The 20435-nt window shown below is 33.2% G+C and overlaps 2 protein-coding genes and 1 pseudogene across 2 annotated transcripts; 2 read left to right on the forward strand and 1 right to left on the reverse strand.

Moving 5' to 3' along the window:
- The first annotated feature begins 670 nt into the window (after window positions 1–670).
- On the forward strand, window positions 671–5172 carry SBI1 (Leucine carboxyl methyltransferase). The gene is made up of 13 exons (XM_079032243.1): window positions 671–826; window positions 1338–1426; window positions 1502–1641; window positions 1896–1943; window positions 2021–2102; window positions 2215–2314; window positions 3593–3713; window positions 3885–3932; window positions 4061–4144; window positions 4339–4403; window positions 4518–4569; window positions 4710–4748; window positions 4827–5172. The coding sequence occupies exons 1-13, from the start codon at window positions 747–749 to the stop codon at window positions 4887–4889; spliced, it is 1011 nt and encodes a 336-aa protein (XP_078888369.1). The 5' UTR covers window positions 671–746; the 3' UTR covers window positions 4890–5172.
- Window positions 5173–7947: 2775 nt separating this feature from the next.
- On the reverse strand, window positions 7948–11347 carry LOC145093993 (Protein kinase superfamily protein). Its single transcript, XM_079032244.1, has 3 exons — window positions 10993–11347; window positions 9205–10387; window positions 7948–9009 (listed from the first exon to the last, which is right to left on the reverse strand). The coding sequence occupies exons 2-3, from the start codon at window positions 10335–10337 to the stop codon at window positions 8121–8123; spliced, it is 2022 nt and encodes a 673-aa protein (XP_078888370.1). The 5' UTR covers window positions 10338–10387; window positions 10993–11347; the 3' UTR covers window positions 7948–8120.
- A 5050-nt stretch (window positions 11348–16397) lies between these two features.
- The window catches only part of LOC145096246 (2-succinylbenzoate--CoA ligase, chloroplastic/peroxisomal-like), a 35547-nt pseudogene continuing 31509 nt past the window's right edge, over window positions 16398–20435 (forward strand).

A 20435-nucleotide genomic window follows, 5' to 3' on the forward strand; every position in this document is an offset into this window, starting at 1 on the left:
ACACATACATCTTTTGTCCGTTGTGATTAACCATTATTTCTATAAATATTTATTTTTTACAATGAAAATGTAGAAAGCAAAATACCTACAAAAATAATAAATAAAAAGGATATCGAAAGTAAAGAAACACATTAGAAGAAAATTACAAAAAAGTATATAGTATGAGGAAATTGAGTAATCTAACTATTATAAATAAGTTTTTTTTTTAAAACATTGTTTTTTGGTTTTTGAAAAATAACCATCTTTTTTTCGAAGGCTTCGTTCCGGACAACCGTTAATATTCAAGGGTTTTTGTTTTTGTTTTTTTTAACTAAAATGTCTATTTTAAAATGTTTTATGTCACCGTCTTTTAATAAAATGTATGATTTTATGCTAAATACTGTGTATAATTCATACTTATTACGTTTGTTTGACTTTTTATTAAATTTAAATAAAAAACTAGTTTTTCTCAAAATTGTAGGACTTTTTTGTTTTTTGAAATCCGAAATAGGAAAACATAAAATGTTTTTTTTTGTCCTAAACCTGATTTCGAACCCAATGGTTATTTTTTGCTAAAAACAATTTTTTTTCTTTTGTTAATTTTTTCAAAATCACATTTTAACTCGTCAGATTATTAATTTATGATTAATGCCTAAATAACAATGTAGTTATAAATAGCGTCAATTTGAAGGAATCTTATCGTACAAACAACAAGAAATTTCTGTTTTTTTTCAACAACGGCAACGAATCTTGGACAAGAGAAGAAGATGGAGAAATCCATGGGAGATTCGCGTAGCAACAGAGCAGCTGTTCAAGCTACAAATGACGATGCTTCCGCCAGCAAATTGTATGTTAATCGAATATCATTTTCCCTAAATTTCATCCCATTTCATTTAGGTATTCCCCTATGCTGTAAATAATAGGGTTCCCGAAGTAAACCTCAAATTGAGATTGATTTTAGATTAGGCTTTATCACATGTTCGAATACCGGGCACCGATTGAAATGGTAAATGTCGAAATGTTTCGATCTAAACCCATTTTTTTGCGAAATTTTATAAATACAAGTATGATGATTCGAAAAGTTGTTCAATCGGCTATTGGCTCACCATATTCCATGGGATGTAACCAGAATCGGAATTCAGTTCCATACCAATCCCACATGTGGTTGCAAATGAGTATGGAAATCTAATCCTTTGACTATGGAACTCAACATTCTTTCCTAAAACCCATGAAATTCAATGCCTTTTGTTAAAAATACTCAATCCCTTTTAAAATAATTTGTGAGTTAGTATTTGTAAAACATTCAGTTTATACATTTTTGGAAGATAACATTAATTGTATTCTATGGATGGCTGAAGGTCTTGTGTGAAGAAAAAATATATCAAAGATGACTATGTACATTTGTTTGTAAGGAGGCCTGTGAGAAGATCTCCAATTATAAATCGTGGTATGTTTTTCTCTTTTCTTACTATCTTAAACTAGAGCTTTTACTTAGTGTTGAAATGGTTGTTGACTTTTGTAGGTTACTTTGCTCGTTGGTCAACTTTCCGGAAGATTCTAAATAAATTTCTGAATTGTGAGACAAAATCAAATGGAGATCATGTGAAGAAGCAGATTTTATCATTGGGAGCTGGTTTTGATACAACATACTTTCAGTTGCAGGTTTCTCATTACTACATACACCTTTTCTTTAAATGATTTACTTATCTAGCTGTTGTATTTTTGAGGAATATTCTGTAGCTTTTTTTTATGATTTACTTAAATGGTTTGATACAACATAGTACTAAGTAATGTTGAGGGTAGTTTAGTCCTTTCAGTTGTGGTTTGAAACATTTTTTTTAGATATTTGTTTCAAAATCAAAACTAACTATTTTTGGTTTAAATAATGCTCAAAACTAAATTTAAATCACTTGCAGGATGAAGGAAAGGCGCCACATTTATACGTTGAACTAGATTTCAAGGAGGTGAGAAATTGAAAATTTTATTTTTCTAACTTTCTTATTTGTTTATTTATGGATTAAAAAACTTCCAATTAATATAGGTAACGTGTAAAAAAGCAACAATCATTGAAACTTCTGCTCAATTAAGGGAAAAAATCAGTGAATCAGCCTCGATTTGTCGAGGTAAATGCAACTCCCTTTTTATAATTCTTCAGTTTACAAATGTTTTTCTTTATAACTTGCTTTCTCATGTGAATGACAATGATTAAGTTGGGATTTGCAATAATTTGTGCAGAAAAAGGAGAAGTAATTAGTGATAATTACAAACTTCTACCTATTGATTTGAGAGATGTAGAAAGCTTAAATGAACTCATATCAGCTCATATGGATCCGAGGTATGTGCTAAATCATAGTGTTTAGTATAATGGAATCAGGGAAGGAAGGAATGGAATTGGAAAAAATTGTTTTGTTTTGCTTAATGGAATGGAATGAACTATTCCGGAAGGAATGTGATCCCTTCTTGTTTATTTAAATTTCATTTTTTTTTCTAAAATTATCATGGAATCGAATGCTAATTGCAATGTAACCCAGTTTTATTTGTGTAATTTTAACATCACAAATCTTTTTGAAAAAATTCATTATTTTGGTTAAATTAACATTTTATCTTTAAATAATAACAAAAGATCATCTTTTTTTATTACTTATTTGGGTTTTAATGAGTCTCTGTTATCTTTCAATTTCGTTACATTCGAAAATAAAAGTTCGTTAATTATAATTCAAATAATGTATAGAGTATGACTTTAAATTATGCATTGTGCATACATTTTACATATAATATAAGAAATTCATATAAAATGCATTCCATTCTGTCTACAAGATATTTTTTTGTCATTAACAAAGGGTATTTTCGACAATTAGTCATAAGTTATACACTATTTTTTTTAGATTGAGGATGTATATATCATTATTGACCACCTCAATTAGATAGATAATTTATGTTGGATATTTTGCAAAAAAGAATCAAATGTCCCAAAAAGTATAATTATATATTTTTCAGGGTTAACCTCATATAGACCTTATATTTTGTGTTTCTTCCGGATTAAACCTCAACTTTATTTTTTTTTCCTTAAAAAGACCTTGTATTTTTTTATTTTTTCCAAAAAAACCCTCAACTGTCTTTTTTTCTGAAAAAAAATTCTCAATGTTCCAACTGTTTCCGAAAAAACCCTCAGCTTTTTTATTTTTTTCCAAAAAAAAACTCATGTTCACGAGTTTTTTTGGAAAAAAAAAGGGTTAATATCATAAAAGACCTTATATTTTGTGTTTTTTCCGGATTAAACTTCAACTTTTTTTTGCCTGAAAAAGACCTTGTATTGTATTCATTTTTTCCGAAAAAGCCCTTAACTTTGTCTTTTTTTCCAAAAAAAACCCTCAACCTTCGAATTTCTTAATGTTTCCAAATAAATCCTCAACTTTTTTAGTTTTTCCTCAAAAAAACCCTCACACTTCACAACTTTGTTTAGAGAAAAATGACTAAAAAGGCCAGATCGGAAAAAATGAAAAAAATATAAGGTCTTTTATGAGATTAACCCTATTGTTAAATATAAGGAAAGAGGATTAATTATTTTTTTAATTTTATATTTAAGCTTTAATGCTACTAATGTTAGCATCAGCTTGCCAACATTTATCATTGCAGAATGTGTGTTAATATACTTGGATCCTGAATCAAGTCGTGCTATTGTTCAATGGGCTTCAAAAACTTTTTCTACATCAATATTCTTCTTATACGAGCAGGTATTTTGACTAAAATACCCTTCAATAAAATCTTTTCAAAAAAGTCAATCGCATCAACATTTTTTTTTATGATAAGCCAATTTAGCTTCTTCTGTTCTTCACTTAATAATATATATATATATATATATATATATATATATATATATATATATTTATTTTCGTGTAAAACAGATTCTTCCACATGATGCTTTTGGACAGCAGATGATCAGAAATTTGGAGGTAATATGTTTGCTATTTTTTGTCCTATAAAATGATTCTAAAAGATATATATAATTTGTCTGAATGTGAGTGTAAATGACGATTTTACCCTTCTAACACTATCTTGATATGAATTTATCTTTCTTAAGAGTCGAGGGTGTGGATTATTGGGCATTTATGATACACCAACATTGCATGATAAGGAAAAACTTTTCCTTGAACGTGGTTGGCAGGTATTTTTTTTTTTTTACTTTTGAGGGTTAAATGCAAGAAATAGCAATGTACTTTTGTTCATCTGTTTATTCAATAAATATAATAAACAAATAAATGAAAGTATGTTTCTATTTCTTGCATTTAGCCTTTACTTTGAATGATTTCTTTTGTCTTAAGTAATAAAGTAAAAGTATGTTGCTATGATGAGTTTTAGAGAGCTGATGCTTGGGATATGTTGAAGATCTATACAAGCTTCATTGATCCTCAAGAACGTCAAAGGTATCTGGTTTTTTTTATCTTTATATTTTTTTTTTTATAAAAAAAATGTTTAAATTGTGAATGTTTTAAGAAGCTTTTTTTGGTTTTTGGTTTCTTATTTTTTTGGTTAATTAGGATTGAACGATTGGAATTGTTTGATGAGTTTGAAGAATGGTACATGATGCAGGCAAGTTAGTTAAATTTCATATTTTAAATTAAAAAAAAAAAATAACAAATATCTTTTTTGTATTGTGTCATTTACTTACATCATATCTCATTATATGTTTGACTTTTGAAAGTCAAACTAACATTGATGATTTTTTTCAGGAGCATTATTGTGTGACTATTGCAATCAACGATGCCATGGTATGTTTTTTCATATATTATATTATAAAACTTTGAATTTGACAGAAATAATTTTATTTTATTTTATTTTTATTTCAGGGAATGTTTGAGAATTTTGGTTTTCCAAAAGATCAATCGGTGATTGCAGCTGTATCTCCATGAAAAGCCATGTGCTTTGTTGATGTTGTATTATGATCAAGATTTTGAAATTAGTGGAATAGACACAGGGTGGGTCACGTGACTGGCACGTGGTAAACCAAATACTATGAATGTTCCTAAATGGGAAAGCTTGATGTGTGTGGTTCGTTGAATGTTTTGGTTGAATCTTCCAAGAAAAGATTGCTTGTTCCCTAATTGGTTTAGGTTTTCAGGGGTGAAAATGACTTTTCACGTGGTTTTGTTAACTTGTTGGTCCTTTATATTCTATATTTTTTTTGTGGTCCTAGGAGTACACTGTGCACGTGAAAACTTTTTTTATTTTATTTTATTTTTTATTTTATATATATAAATAGATTACTTAATTCTGAATAATAGATAATTATTAACCAAACTCATTACAAATGCTAAAATTTGCTAATAATTTCGTAAAAATTCTAGCAATGACACGCAGGTTTGTGGTCATATGCAGCTTCTTGGCGTGTAAAAGCTATTTTTATTTTTTATTTTTTAGTAACGGCATAAAATTTAACGAAACCAAAATAGAAAGAAGCTAGAGTAAAAAAAAAAAAAAAGGCATTACACAAAAATAGACCCCTTAAACCTATTTTGACAAAAAAAAAATGCAAAACAATAATTTCTTTGGTAACTTATTACCAAAGAGCACCTTAGTGGTATTTGTGTTTAGTATTGCAATTTTTTTATATGTTCACAAATCGATGCCCGAGAGGGTTTCAATCATATGTACATTTATATATTCAAAATTTATATATTCAAAATTGTATCGAATGTTTGTTGGTAAGAAGACTCATATAGATATCATAACAACAATATTTATCCTTCATAACTATATTTGGAGGAGTGACTTAACATATATAGATTTTAATATTGTTCAACAATACAATGATTACATACATAGATATGAATTAGGTTGGAGGGAATGGTGTCATTGAAACCGTACTCCCTCTTATGCCACATAGATGAAAACTCATATTTTTTCTTATTTCATCAATTTGATACCACAACAAGGGAATGAGAGAATGGTTAGAGAGAAAAAATAAAAGAAAGAAAACCATTGGTTGAGAAAGGAGAGAGAAATCAAATAAAGGAGGAGAGAGAGAATGGGGAGTGCGGTAGTATTTGGATGAAGAGAGAGAATGTGCTGTAGAAACCGCAGTGAGGGGATGGTGTTTTGAGTGATGATGTGGCGGAACCGCGGTTGAAACCGTGTCCACTCCCTCTAGTCTTAGATGATAATATTCGAAAGTCATGTAAGATGTGAGATATTGGTGATAATATTACCAATATAATATGATTCAAGAATTTTCATTGAAGAACTTTATTTAGTATTTACTCTAATTTAATGATTTGTCTATCAAATTATTTTTTTATATATCTTTTTATCACTTGATATTTTTCAATTAGTTTATCAGATAAAATTATCAAACATCATTTTTTATCAATTAATTTTGTCAAAGAGTATATATTTTTGAATTTTAAGTGTATTAGTGTTTTGATAGTTTAAAATTCTATTGTTTAAAGAAGTGTTTACAACTTTTATAGTGGGCCCATTTTTAGTTAATAAGATAAAAAAAGTTATTAATGCTTTTTTTAGTTCTTTTTAGATAAATGACGAACAAGGAAGAAAGAAGTGGTATTCATTTGAGTTTTATTATTATTATTATTATTATTATTATTATTATTATTATTAAATTTAGAGAAGAGAAGGAACAATTTGTAATGATCAAAAAATCTTTTTTATTTTGTTTTAGTCTATACAATCTGTAATTATTTCTTATGACTCCTTATCCTAACCCACCCATCCTTCCACATTCATTTTTCAACATATTAAGGTCCCACGCTAAAATAATTAAAGTGGAAAGTGTTTTTATCATGAGATAATAGCAATTAGAGGATGCACGTAATGCATCTTGTGGAAAATTTATATATATAACAATATATTTGTTGGTTTGTGAATACTAATATATAAAAATTCAGTATGTGTCAGTCTTTACAATCACAAAAAATGAATATGTAAAAAAAGACTATATAACAAAAAGATAAGCTCTAAAAAAAAACGTCTAACAAAGATGTAAAAAAACTATAAAAAGTTAATTCGGCAAATTGCAATATTGTTTTACAAAGAGTGCCAACTGCCAACTATAATTTCGCAACATAAAAAGGCTTTTTCCGAAGAAAATAAAATTCCATATGATTTTTATAATGAGAAACATTTAAAGCAACTTCGTAGGAAAAAATATCAATCCGAAATGAGCAGTTATTGACTTATTTTTATTATAGTTGTCAAACATGGTAATTTCGGGAAAGGAAATAATATCAACCATTACAACAAATCAATCAACTTTTAAAGGATAACATTATTATAAAGTAAAAAAGATATTTTTAATTTGTCTTGGTTGCGTCATTAAAATGTTATAGCAATAAGATACGATAAGATGACAAAAAAAAAGTGAGAAGAAGGTGAAAAAAAATTTAACATAACAATAAGATATGATAAGATGACAAAAAAATAGTGAGAGAAAAGGGTGAAAAAAATAACATAACAATAAGATACTATAAGATGACAAAAAAACGAGAGGTAGTGAACCAAAGTGTTATAAACCAAATGACATAAGACACTTTTGAAACTACATAAAAAAGATATGTAAAAATAATAATAACTAAAATACTAAAAAAAAAGACACGTTTTTGTCATTAGTGTGCACAATCTTGTGTAAAATAAGTAAACTGTTTTTTTTTTCTTATATATTGTCACATCAAAAGAATTTACAACTACAACAAATATATATATTTGATTTCATATATTTTCTCCAATATAAAGTAAGAAATCATGACATCATATGATTGATATCCAATTATACAACAAACAATAAACAAAAGATTCAGCCTCCAAAATCTCACCAACAATCTTTCATGGTCACTTCCATCATAACTTGCCATCATTAAAAATGGGACCCACAAAAATATAACACAAATTGCAAAAAAAAAAATAATAATAATAAAAAAAATAACAACCTACTTTACTCACTATTCACTATCAATATTGATAAATAAAATAAAATATCTAAATAATTAAGACAATAGATTGCACAATGAGTTTGAATAAAGTCAAGTTATTACAACACAATTCTAAAACATGAAATGGCTAAACGTATGGGTGTCCTGACCGGGATTTTCCGGTCAGGTGTTGACCGGGTTTGACCAGACGGGTCCCACCTAAAAGAACTCGAAATCAAGATATTTACCTCCAGGCTTAACACCAGTCCCAACCATTCTTTTACTATTGTTGCCCAACCCGCCCGGCCCGACCGGTTCAACCTGCCCGAACTTCCCGGGACTCTCGGGCTCAACCGGTCTGGGCACTTCGGGCGGTGTACTACACCGAATCAAAGCCCAATTCACACCTTCAAAAAACGGATGTTGTTTAATCTCGGTAGCCCCTCGTTTCACACCTAACCGGTGTTGTGGTTCCTTAACCAACAACCCTCTAATCAAATCCCGGCTCGCGTAGCTTGTAGCCGGTGAGTCCGGGAACCGGAGCTGCTGCCCGACAACATTGAACAAAGTTGCCCGGTTGCCCGCACCCTTAAACGGGGTCCGCCCGTATAAAAGTTCGTGTAAAAAGATTCCAAATGTCCACCAATCAACCGCGCTTCCGTGTCCTTCACCTTTGATGATTTCGGGCGCTAAGTATTCGTGGGTCCCAACAAACGACATGGACCGGGCAGCGGTCGGCTCCGCCACAAGCTCGGGCAGGTGACCGAAGAGTGGGGTCGGGTCGGATCGTGGTTTTGGGGTTCGTTTTTTGTTTTTTTGAGGGAAGAAACGGGGGAGGAAACACGCGGGTTGGATGCATACGGATGTCGGCTCGATGCATGCGGGTTGGACACAAAACGGGTTCGCGGGTCGTTTTGATGGGTCGGAGTCTAGTGAAGATGATTTTACTAGGGTTGGGGATACGGTGCATCTTAAAGAAAGGTCAAAATCAGATAACATTATGTGACCATCTTCGCGGACTAAAACATTTTCGGGTTTTAAATCGCGGTATACAACTCCAAGCATGTGGAGATACTCGAGCCCTAGTAACACCTCCGCCGCATAAAACCTACAAAAAAAAAGTTAATGTCAATGTAAAAATGTAAATCAGGTATACAATGGTCTGACAAGCCTTGTTGTCATGTCATGTGAGATGTAAATCAGATAGACAGTTTCTTGTCAAACTCATTGGAATTAAAACTATGATACTGCAGCTGCTGAGACATGAACCCTTGACTGTCTGTAAAAAAAATATAAAAAATACCTTGCGGCGTATTCGGAGAAATGTTTTCCAGGTTGTCGTTGTCTCAACGTATGCAAATCACCTCCGGGGCAATACTCCATAACCAAACACGAGAATCTATCGGTTTCAAAATGAGTATATAAAGTCGGCAAAAACGGATGATCAAGCAATTGTAGAATATCTCTTTCAGTTTGAGCCCTAGAAAGCTTCTTTCTACTAGCGAGCGATGCTTTATCCATCACTTTCATTGCAAAATAGCAACGGGTCCCACTCAACTCGGATTGATACACGCTCCCGATATCACCACAACCTAACAATCTAAGCAACCTAAAATGACTCATACCCAAAAGCCCATCTCTTGACCTAATTGCAAGAATCGCCTTCCACCTCGGATCATTCCCTTTATGAGGCTTGTTTGTACTCCCCGTGAAGTTACTCCAATTACTATCGTCACTAAGCCCACTACTATCACTTGCTCGACTAATACTTGTTTTCCCACTTTCTAAACACTCCCCACGAAGGGTAGTTTTGGTATTTCCGAAATTTCGTTCGATGCTTAGCATTCCGTCGCTCATTCGGTATGTACTTGTGCTCATGGATGTTACGACTCCCGTACTATCAATGCTACTATGTGGGCTAACATTTCCACTCGGGGGCAAAGATGCGTCCCACACGCACTCTTTTTCGTCTGAAATTGGTGAGTTTTCGGGGTTTTGTGAGGGGCGTGAGATGGAAAATGGCGAAGATGGTGTTGGTGTTGGTGTTGGTGTTAAGTTTTCGCGAAGTGAAAGATCTTCTAAAAAGGGCCCACCAAGTTTCATGGGTTTGTTTTGATTGATTGGGACACAAACGGGTCGCATTAGATCCGTGTCAATGGGTTCAGGGGGGTGGCTAGCACCTGAGAAAGAGGTGGAGCCGATTTCATCATAAGAATCATCGGGTTCTTTCAACATGTTTATATCTACCATCAGATCTTCTTCATCATCGTGTAATGACTTCTTTTCTTTCCATCTGTTGGAATCTTGAAAAGTTTGTGGCTTTATATGATTCATGTCTTCTATGACCAAATTGAAGTGTGAATTTGGGAGTTTGAGAATATTATCAGGCATCGGCCTTGAAAGGGGAAGCTTCTGTGAATCATGAACCCTTTTCATTTCTGGTTGTTGTACATCGTTAAATCAGAGCTTTCTTTGGTATCACAGATCTGTTAAAATAAAAAAGGAAGAAAGAATGATGCAATTTATCAAGAAAAAGGGAAGAATTAGACGAGTAATAATTAGGGTTATCATTCATCTATGTGTGTAGAATTGGTAATCAGCCCTTTTTACTCTGCAAATCGTTTTTTTTTTTCAACAAAAATGGTGAACTGGTAATCTCACATCTAAAGGAGATGGTTGAATGAAGAACACTGTCTAATTATGTGAGAAATTAACCCCAGAATTAGAGTAATGAAAAATTCTTTTTTGCAACTATTTTCATTTTAATCAGTAGAAAAACCTTTAGAGTCAATATCAATGGCGATATCGTGTTCGAGAAGAGTACCAAATTTCAACTTTAAATAGGAAAAGTTCCAGGAATCCAAAGCATCACATCATAAAATGAAAAATGGAATCAAATCAACAACGAAACAAAAATAACACAGAGGATAAAATATCATAAAACTCAACAAAATGCAACATTAGTATCGGATAATAATTTTGGAAACACGAATTTCATTTCATTTTTCACCAAATAAATTGCTTAAAATCAAACATAATCAGCAAAAATCGAAACAATGCGAGAAAAAGCGATCAAAATGTAGATACTCACCACCAGATCTGAGACGAACAGCTGTAAGAAAACTGAACTTCTGAAACTTCCTTCGCCTACTTCCGGATTTGTTTGCTGTTGTTGTTGTAGGTTTTTGAGAGGGTGGAAGAGAGAATTATGAAGGTGTAAAAATGGGGGATTCTAGTGAATTAGCCTTTAACAGGGTTGGTCTGAGACTGCATAAAGGTGGGTCTGGAATGCAGAAGGGGGCAACTGGTGCTATGACGATGACAACATATGACTATTTAGTTTGCTTTATTGCTTTTTTCTCTTTCTCCCTCTTGATTTCTTTCATGGTGGATGGCGCACTTTAGTCATGTGTTCGCTGGTAAGAGAGAGAAATATGTTTGCATTTTGGAATGCTACCATATTTTCATTCTCATTCTTTATATTATAATTTCTACTGCTATTTTATATAAAAATATTATTTTTATATTAAAAAATAAATAAGATCCATCATTTTTCTTAAAGGGGTCGTTTGATAGTTGCTGACTGAGAAAGTGTTAATTGAGAAAGGTCTATCTGAGTAATAAGATCTGACCGAGTAAAAAACTATGTTGTTTGATTATACATTTGACTGAATGTGCTAACTGATGCAAAATGACTATTTTACCCTGATGCTCTTTATAATAATAATAATAATAATAATAATAATAATAGTAGTAGTAGTAATAATAATAATAATAATAATAGTAGTAGTAGTAGTAATAATAATAATAATAATAATAATATATGCAAAAACTTCTAGCATAATAGACATTAAATATACTATTTTAGAGATTAAAACACAAAAAACCCTTTAGCTTGCTGGTAAACATCATTATATATAAGGGAGACCCGAGTTCAATTCTTGTAACCTCCCATTTCACTTTTTTTTTATCTAAGGCTAAGGGTATTATTGTAAAGTCTTGTTTTCTTTCTCAGTCAGCCTCTTGCCAACTCCTTTCTCAGTTAGACATTTCTTACCGAGTCAGATGGCCAAAGTTGGATTATCAAACACATTTTGCTGACCGAGTCAGCCAAAAACGTCTGACTTGACTCGGTCAGACGCATATCAAACGGGGCCTAAGATTGTCTCTTGATTTCCCTCCAAAAATAAAGTAAAAAATAAGATAAATAATATTTCGTCTCTGCTCATACTTTATTTTTTATCCTATTTTTTACCCCCAAAAAATATATTCCTAATATATTTCATTTTTTCAACTTACATATATTGTCAAACACATTTTTTCTACTAATATATATATATATATATATATATATATATATATATATATATATATATATATATATATATATATATAAGGAATCCACTTCTAGGAATAGTGAACATTCTAAGAGGTTGGCAGAAATGGCCCCTTGTTTATGTATGTGTATTCAAATCCGTCTTTTTGGGTCATTTTATGTCAATATCCATATTGTTTGTGGACACGTGTTGGAACAGTTCCAGTTTCTCGGTCATTTTATCCCCACACCCATAGGTTAATTGGTCCTTCTCGTTTCTTCCTTCCACCTCTTCTTATCCAAACCTTCTCTTCTCTTTCTTCCTTCCTTCGCTAACGTACATCGCCACCGCCATCCAATCCACCGCCTCCATTTTATCCAAACCTTTAATCCTCTTGCTATTTCCACTTACTACATGTTTCCTTCCAGTTTCTTCCTTATGAACAATTCTGGTTTGCCAGTCATTTATCCCCACACCCTGATCTCGACTGCTTTGGCCGCATGCTTGACATGTATTTCAGTCAACTTCGTGCATGTGTGGTTGCTATTTGGGGCTCCGTTCAAGTGTGGTTGCTATTTGGGGCCGAAGCTTTCATTCTTCGTATTCTAACTGTTAGCTTTATTCTACCCATTTTGTTTCTTTTTTGGAAGGTATTACAAATTCTGCCTACAGCGTTACGTTGTGCCCTTGGATGTCACAACTAGCATTTTGCTTGGAAATTCTACTATCATGCAATCATTCACCTAGAGTAATAACTGGTACTCTAAGTGAATACCATACTCTATACTCATTCCAATACGTCTCATATGTTCAACTAACGATTGAAAACCTTAGAAATCCCGGTTCAAGTTCTTTATGAACTAGGATTTTATTATTGGGCCTAAAACGAATTAGTTTACCTCTAATGGGCCATGTGGGCCAATTTGGGCCACAACAAATCCCAATAGCCCTAATGGACCCTAAATCTCTTTAATTAGACTTCATTGGGCCGTGATCATCAATAAGGGCCCAATGGGCCGAGAAGTGATTATTGGGCCTCATGATTTCGAGCCAAGACAAGTAATAGCCCAATTTAAATTCTCTTTTTCCCCTAGCCCAAAATTTTCGGCCCATATTCAAAATAGAAATAATAATAATGGAAGAATGCATGGACTACGGTAATGACAACTCACAATTCCATAACATACATCTAGGTGATCACATGTATCAAGAAGTGTATTACCCTTCATGCAAAACTCCTTATCTCTTCTCCCTCTCTTCTTCTACCCCTTTAGCCGAAATCCCACCACTCCACCTCCATTTTTCTCATTCAAACTGCTTCAAACTCTCTCAAGAACTCCTTCATCTTCCTCTAGAATTTCGAGAATTAGTGTGTTTTCAAGAGGATTTTTCATCAAAGATCATCATCATTGGTAAGATCTCACAAGATAAGTTGGTTTACTACATCTTTAGACTTAAATCACTCCACTTACCACCTCAAATTCGTGACCATACTCCGTAAAACTCATCAAGATTCGAAGATCACTTCAAGAAGCTAGCTAGAGTCATAACTTACACCACCTTCTTCTTATCTTCATCAAAACCGAAATCTAAACCCCAAGGTGAGTTCATACCCCCTTTTTTTCTGTTTTTACTTGTTCTTGGGGGGAGAATACAAGTCTTATGTGTAGATCTATGTATATAGGCATGATTATGTGTGTTTTCTTGAAACATTTGGTGATTATGTGTTGATTACTTCACTAATCTAAAAATATGTTAAGAAACTTGAAGTGTATCACTAGGATCTTCATATGAATCATGAGAAAAGTATGTTTTATCACAAGTATTACATGTAAACATGTAGATCTGGGATTTGTATACTTGATATAGCAAAAATAAGTGTTGTGTTCAAAGATCTATAAACTAAACTCACAAAACAGCCCTTGACAGAAAAGTTTTGGTCCAATCTCGGACTGTTTTGACCCTCCAAATGGAAGTATTTTTCAAAACTATTTTACATGGATAAATTTCAGATTTATACCTTTAAAATAACTACTCTCACGTTTTCATACGATTTTTTCTACAATTATTGTGAATTTTACAAAACTGCCTATCAAATTTGGAATACTTTCGGACCAACCTGTGAAGATGAGTAATTTCACACTAGTTTGAGGCCATCAAAAATTATGAAAAAAATTGTGAACAAAGTAAACAAAATTTCCAAACTTCCAGAATTTACAGATCCAAATTTCGACTTACGAGGAATTTCTACAAATTTTCTAAAAACTAGGTCGGAAAAGCCAAAAACCAGAAAAATGTGTATTTTCACAAAAACCAAGCCAAAAATGATATTTTTGACAAAAATGATTTTAAAATGTTATTTTTACCACAAACTAGTCACCAACACAAGTTTTGAACAAAATGAAGACCAAAGTGTTATTCTTACAAAAATTGGGCCTTAATTGTAAATTTTTGGCTTATTGGGCCAAGAACGTCATTTTTACAAAAAGTGGGCTTTAGATATCAATTATGTAAATAATCAAGCTAAAATAAACAAAACAATAACAAACGGGTTAAAAACGATATTCATATCCTTATTGGGCCTGGAAATAATATACATGTTTAGTGGGCCTTAGTGTCCTTTTACATGTATATTGGGCTCGGGATAGGTATTCATATCCTTATTGGGCCTAGAAATAATATACATGTTTAGTGGGCCTTAGTGTCCTTTTACATGTATATTGGGCGTAGAATAGACATTCATATTCCTTTTGAGCCTGGAAATAATAGACACGTATAGTGGGCCTTAGTGTTCCACTTACATGTTTATTGGGCCTGAGAATGGGTTTTATATGCGTTCTTCTTTTTATGCTATTTTAGTGAATACTTGAGCTAAAACCAATGATAAACCAACAAATGGATTTAATTTGATCATTTTCTAGGTTATTGGGCCTTAGTGGCCCATTTTTATGGGTGAGAGGTCCTGTATATGTTTATTGGGCCTCATTGACCCATTAACATGTGCGACAGACCTTGGATACTATTTGTGTGCCATTTGGGCCTGTAAATACTTTACATGTGAAATGGGCCTTAGTTGTCCTTTCATATATATTTTGGGCCCATGTTATATAATCTCATACCATTTGGGTCTTGAAATGATTTACATGTTTAGTGATGCCTTAGTGGTTCACTTACATGGATCATTGGTCCTGGAATGAGTTTATACCTTTTTCTTCGCGTAAATTCGATTAAGGATCTAGCGAGTTTTTGTCGGTTGGCACCTATTAAGTGTACGATCGTAGCCTGTAGTTATAACCAGAGTCTCCTGGAGGGAGAGCGGGGATTTGTGTATAGATCTATACGGGGATGACACCCCACACCTGAGCTGTTCGCTACAGTTAGACTAACCCAGTCTAGGGTGATGAAAACCTTATAATCAAAGTCAAAACCGGCGTCCAACGACGCCAAGACAGGCGAAATTGTCATTATTTAGTATGGTTATGACAGCTCGCTTAGAGGAATTAACGTTATGAAGTTTACGGAAGACCCTTTTTTTTACAGGAAACATCGGGTTGTCTGGGAACATTCTCTTTACATGCTCTTACGTTCTCTCTACATTTTCTTTACCGTTTTAGTCAAATAAACAATAACATGCATGCATTAATACAAGATCTAACACAAACACACTAAACAGTTTTCAGAAAATATCAGATTTTCTGGTGGTTTTCAAAGTTATACAAATCATTTTCACAAACATGCTTATGAACTCACCAACATTTTTATGTTGACCGTTTTCAAAATAACTTGTATTCTCAAGAAACCGTTGAAGCAGGATGAACGAAACAAACTAAGGATATTGTGTTATATTTTGTTTCATCATACTCTTACTATTTTGGCATGTAATATTCAAATACAATACTCGATGTAAACAATGAATGTTGTTATGTTACATGTGTGATGATGATGATGTTATGTTTCAATTATATTCACTGTAATGATATTTCAAGATGAAGTCACGCACAAGCCCCTGGACGTTCCCGTCGTCTGGTTCGGGGGTGTGACATTGGTGCTATTCGAAAACAATAGAAAACATGAGTAGCTTCGATGATAATTATTAGTTGAGATACTGAAATTGATTTGGGGAAATAATGAACGATTGAGATAACTACAAGGAAGAGAAAGACAACACTGTTTTTGGCTGATGTCGGTACTGTTCACATCAGAAAGAAGCGATGTCGGCGGTGCTGCTACTACTGACGACGGGGGTAGTGGGTTGGAGTGGCGATGGTGTTGCACCTTTGCAATTATCAGCCCTAAAACTTCTTATTTTCTTCCATATATCAATTTTGAAGGTAAACACAACTCCTCAGTCCTCAAGATGGCGAAACGACCCCTAGCCCCATTTTTTCTCTCCTTCGATGAAGTATAAAATCACGAACACGCTTGAAGCCCTGAAGCCTTCATCAAACTCGACGAAGGGTGAGCATCAAGGTTGCGATTGATTACTTGATTTGAACCCGATTTCTAATTCTCAATCCTTACCCCTTCTAATTACTATTCTCTCGGTTAGTGCTTTACTTTGTCGCATTATTAAACTAACATTTCTCCAATATGTTAGTGTTTTAGTATGGATGTAGATGATGGAAATCATATTGTAATCAGATATTTCTATTGTCTTTGAAATCAGATATGTATATTAGTTTAGGGCTTGACATCATATTATAATAAAATATGTATATCATCCTTTAAAATCAGATTGTAAGCAGTTGGAAACTAAGAAGACTTATCAAATCATTGGTGTGAGTGAGTAAATGACTATTTTACCCTTTCAGCAGCTCCCAGTATGGTGTCGTGTCCAACATGGGTTTTGGGAGTTAGGAAAGATACAATCACCTTTTGGAGGAAAAGCATATTTTATACTTTTGGATAGAACTGTAAGTCTACTACTATAAAAACATATGTTAAGTCTACTACTCTTCAACTTGTAATGGAGTGCCAATCGTGTGTTTTCACTTTAGGTACTCACAGATAGTAATAGTGAATGATCCATTTTACTTTCTCAAAACAACAGATGGAGTGTTATGTTTATTAATTTTGTTATGAAAGCAGATAAATAAATATATATTTTTGTTTTGTATTTGGAGGGATTACAGGCAGGCCAAAGGGTGTCATGTTAAGCCATTCAGCTTTGATTATACAATCTCTGGCCAATATTGCTATTATTAGTTACACTGAGGATGATGTATGTAATTTTTCATCTTTTTCCTTTCAATTTCTTAGTTTTAACCCTAAATATTTCAAGTCTCTTGATCTTCATATGATAGGTGTACTTACATACTGCTCCACTAGGACACGTGGGTGGTGTAACAACCCGAAATTTTCCATCGCCGAAAAACCCGTTCTATCCGTAAAAATTCGCCGTTTATCGATTCGTTCCAATTTCGTTTCGGGCTAAATTATTTAAACTTATATGTTTATTATAATCTAATGAGTGTCCAAACCCCTTAGGAACTCATGAAAATGGCCCAAAATCATTAACTTGAAATTTCTAAATTCTATCCCGTCGAATAACGGCAACTTAATCGGGTGCGACCAAAAGCCTCGTTTAATGTCGGTATCAGGTAGAATTTCATCGTGTCCAAGTTTTTGGACCTATTTAAACATTTTTAAACATTCATTTGAAGCTTTTGCTTCCTCTCTCTACTCTCTCTCTAACCTCTCTCCTCAAACTCAAGAATTAGGTCCAAAATCATCAAATTTAAGCTCCAAATCACCAAGGTAACTACCCTAACTCCTAGTATAACATCTTAGACCTTCAAATTCGAGTTCAAATCATGGAATAGGACCATATTCATGAGTTTACGGCCCTAGAACAGTCCTAGGCCGTGAACTCACATAAAATGGGTTTTGGAGCCCAAAAACCCTTCCAATCGACCTTTGGAGCTTAGATATGGCTTAATGGCTTAATGGACTGGACTTAGAAGGCCTTTAACATGGATTTTGAAGAGTAAACATGAGTTTACTGCCCAAGAACATGCTTGGGCCGTAAACTCATATAAATGGGGGTTTTATGCCCTTAAACCCTTCCAAAATACCATTGAAGCTTAGATATGAATTTTAGAATATTGGAATTGACCTTGGAACACCTTGAACATAAATTTAGAGGAGTAAACTTGAGTTTACTGCCCAAGAACATGCTTGCGGCCGTAAACTCATACTCTTGGGGAGTAAACTCCTCTAAATGTGTTAAAATGCCACTTTAACACACCTAAAGCCTTGGGATAAATTCTAGAATTGTTTACAAACAAGTATTGGACCTTAAAACATATAAAATCACCCTTTCATAAGAGTTCACGGCCATGAGGGTGTTCATGGGCCGTAAACTCCTAAAAGCATGCCAAAAGTCCCCCAAAAATTGATGCAAGGCTTAGGAAAAATCATTAAAATCATGTGTGATTGATTTAGGACCAAAACTTTAAGAATTGGATGTGAGGGGGGAGTTTACGGCCGTAAACTCCATGTTTACAGCCATAAACTCCAATAAATGGTCCCTATGTGAGTTTCAATCCATTCCAAAGCTTAAAATCCAAGTCTAGCATTATTCCCCAAGTGTTTTGAAGCCATTTAGCAACCAAAAGTACCCCACCATGAGTTTACGGCCGTAAACCCATGGGGAATATGTCATTAGGGCCAAAAACTCTAGTATGAGTTTACTCTTGAAGAGTAAACTCAATATCCTAGCTATATGTGTCCCCAAATGTCACCCGGGTCCTTCCAAACACTTGTAATGGGGTGTTTCCGCAACTAGAAGTGTATGTCCCTAACAAATAAATTAATCAAGTCCTAATTAGATACAAATGTGTATCAATTGATAATCCATAGGAATCTTGTGCGTTCGCGAACCCAGAACTGACATTTAGGATCCAAACTGACGCGTTTCTCAACCGGTGAGTTCATACCCCTACCATTTTTCAAATATTTTTCAATGTTTTTCAAATGTTTTCAGGGGGGGAATACAAGCAAAAGTACAAGGAAATCTTGTACTTAAACATATTTTCAGTCCAAATGTTTTATTTCATGTATGTTTCTAATATCAAAAATCGTGATAACTAATGATTCGAATTGCAGGGTATACTGTCAGACTAAAGTGAGATTTCTATGAAAAGTGTTTTGAATTATATTACATTTTTGCAAAAGAAATCATACTAATCACAACTAAGATTAATACTAAACGAATACGAATACGAATGTAACCAATAGTATAGTACGAATACGAATACGAATATAACTATTAGGTTAGTACGAATACGAATGCGAATACGAGTATAACTAATAGGATAGAACGAATACGAATACGAATACAAATATAACCAATAGGATAGAACAAATACGAATACAAATATAACCAATAGTATAGTACGAATACGAATGCGAATACGAATATAACCAATAGTATAGTATGAATACGAATACGAATATAACTATTAGGTTAGTACGAATACGAATGCGAATACGAATATAACTAATAGGATAGAACGAATACGAATACAAATAGAAATAGGATTACGAATGCGAAATAATGCCTTTGGATGACATCAAGACTTCGAATATACAGTTAGTGTACGCCTTGAATGTCACTGGAGTTTCGAATTTAATACGAAAGTACGCCTCTGGACCTCTACTGAGTTTCGAATACATACACCTTAGAATGTCGCCAGAGATACGAAAATACAACTAATGTACTCTTTTGGAAATCATCAAAATAATCGAAAATACTGTAATGTATGTTTCTGGTGAATCCAAATATTCGAAAATACAACTAAGTTAGTAGATGATAGACATTCGAATGTAGAATAACTAAGAGTTTAGAATACTTAACTAATACTACGAGTATGGTAATCATTAGTACTTCGAAATTAAACTTAAGAACCAACCTCAACACATAGGAAAATATGAGATTTTCTTGAAGTAACATAACAACTAGTAACGAAATTAGAAACGAATAAAGTAACAAACGAATAACTAAACTATTAGGAAAATATGGGATTTTCCTGGAATGACATAACAAACTGTTTTCGAATTTGTAACAAAAGATAACTAAACTGTTTTCATAAGAAAATATGGGATTTTCTTGAACAATAACTTTTTTGGAAAGCAAAGGAAACTCGTTCTTTTCAAAACTAAACCGTTTATGAACTCACCAGCTTTATGTTGATTTTCAAACCGCTTTTATTCTCAG

Source organism: Lactuca serriola, chromosome 3 (assembly GCF_051521515.1).
Source record: "Lactuca serriola cultivar US96UC23 chromosome 3, Lser_US96UC23_V15, whole genome shotgun sequence".
Classification (NCBI taxonomy): Eukaryota; Viridiplantae; Streptophyta; class Magnoliopsida; order Asterales; family Asteraceae; genus Lactuca; species Lactuca serriola.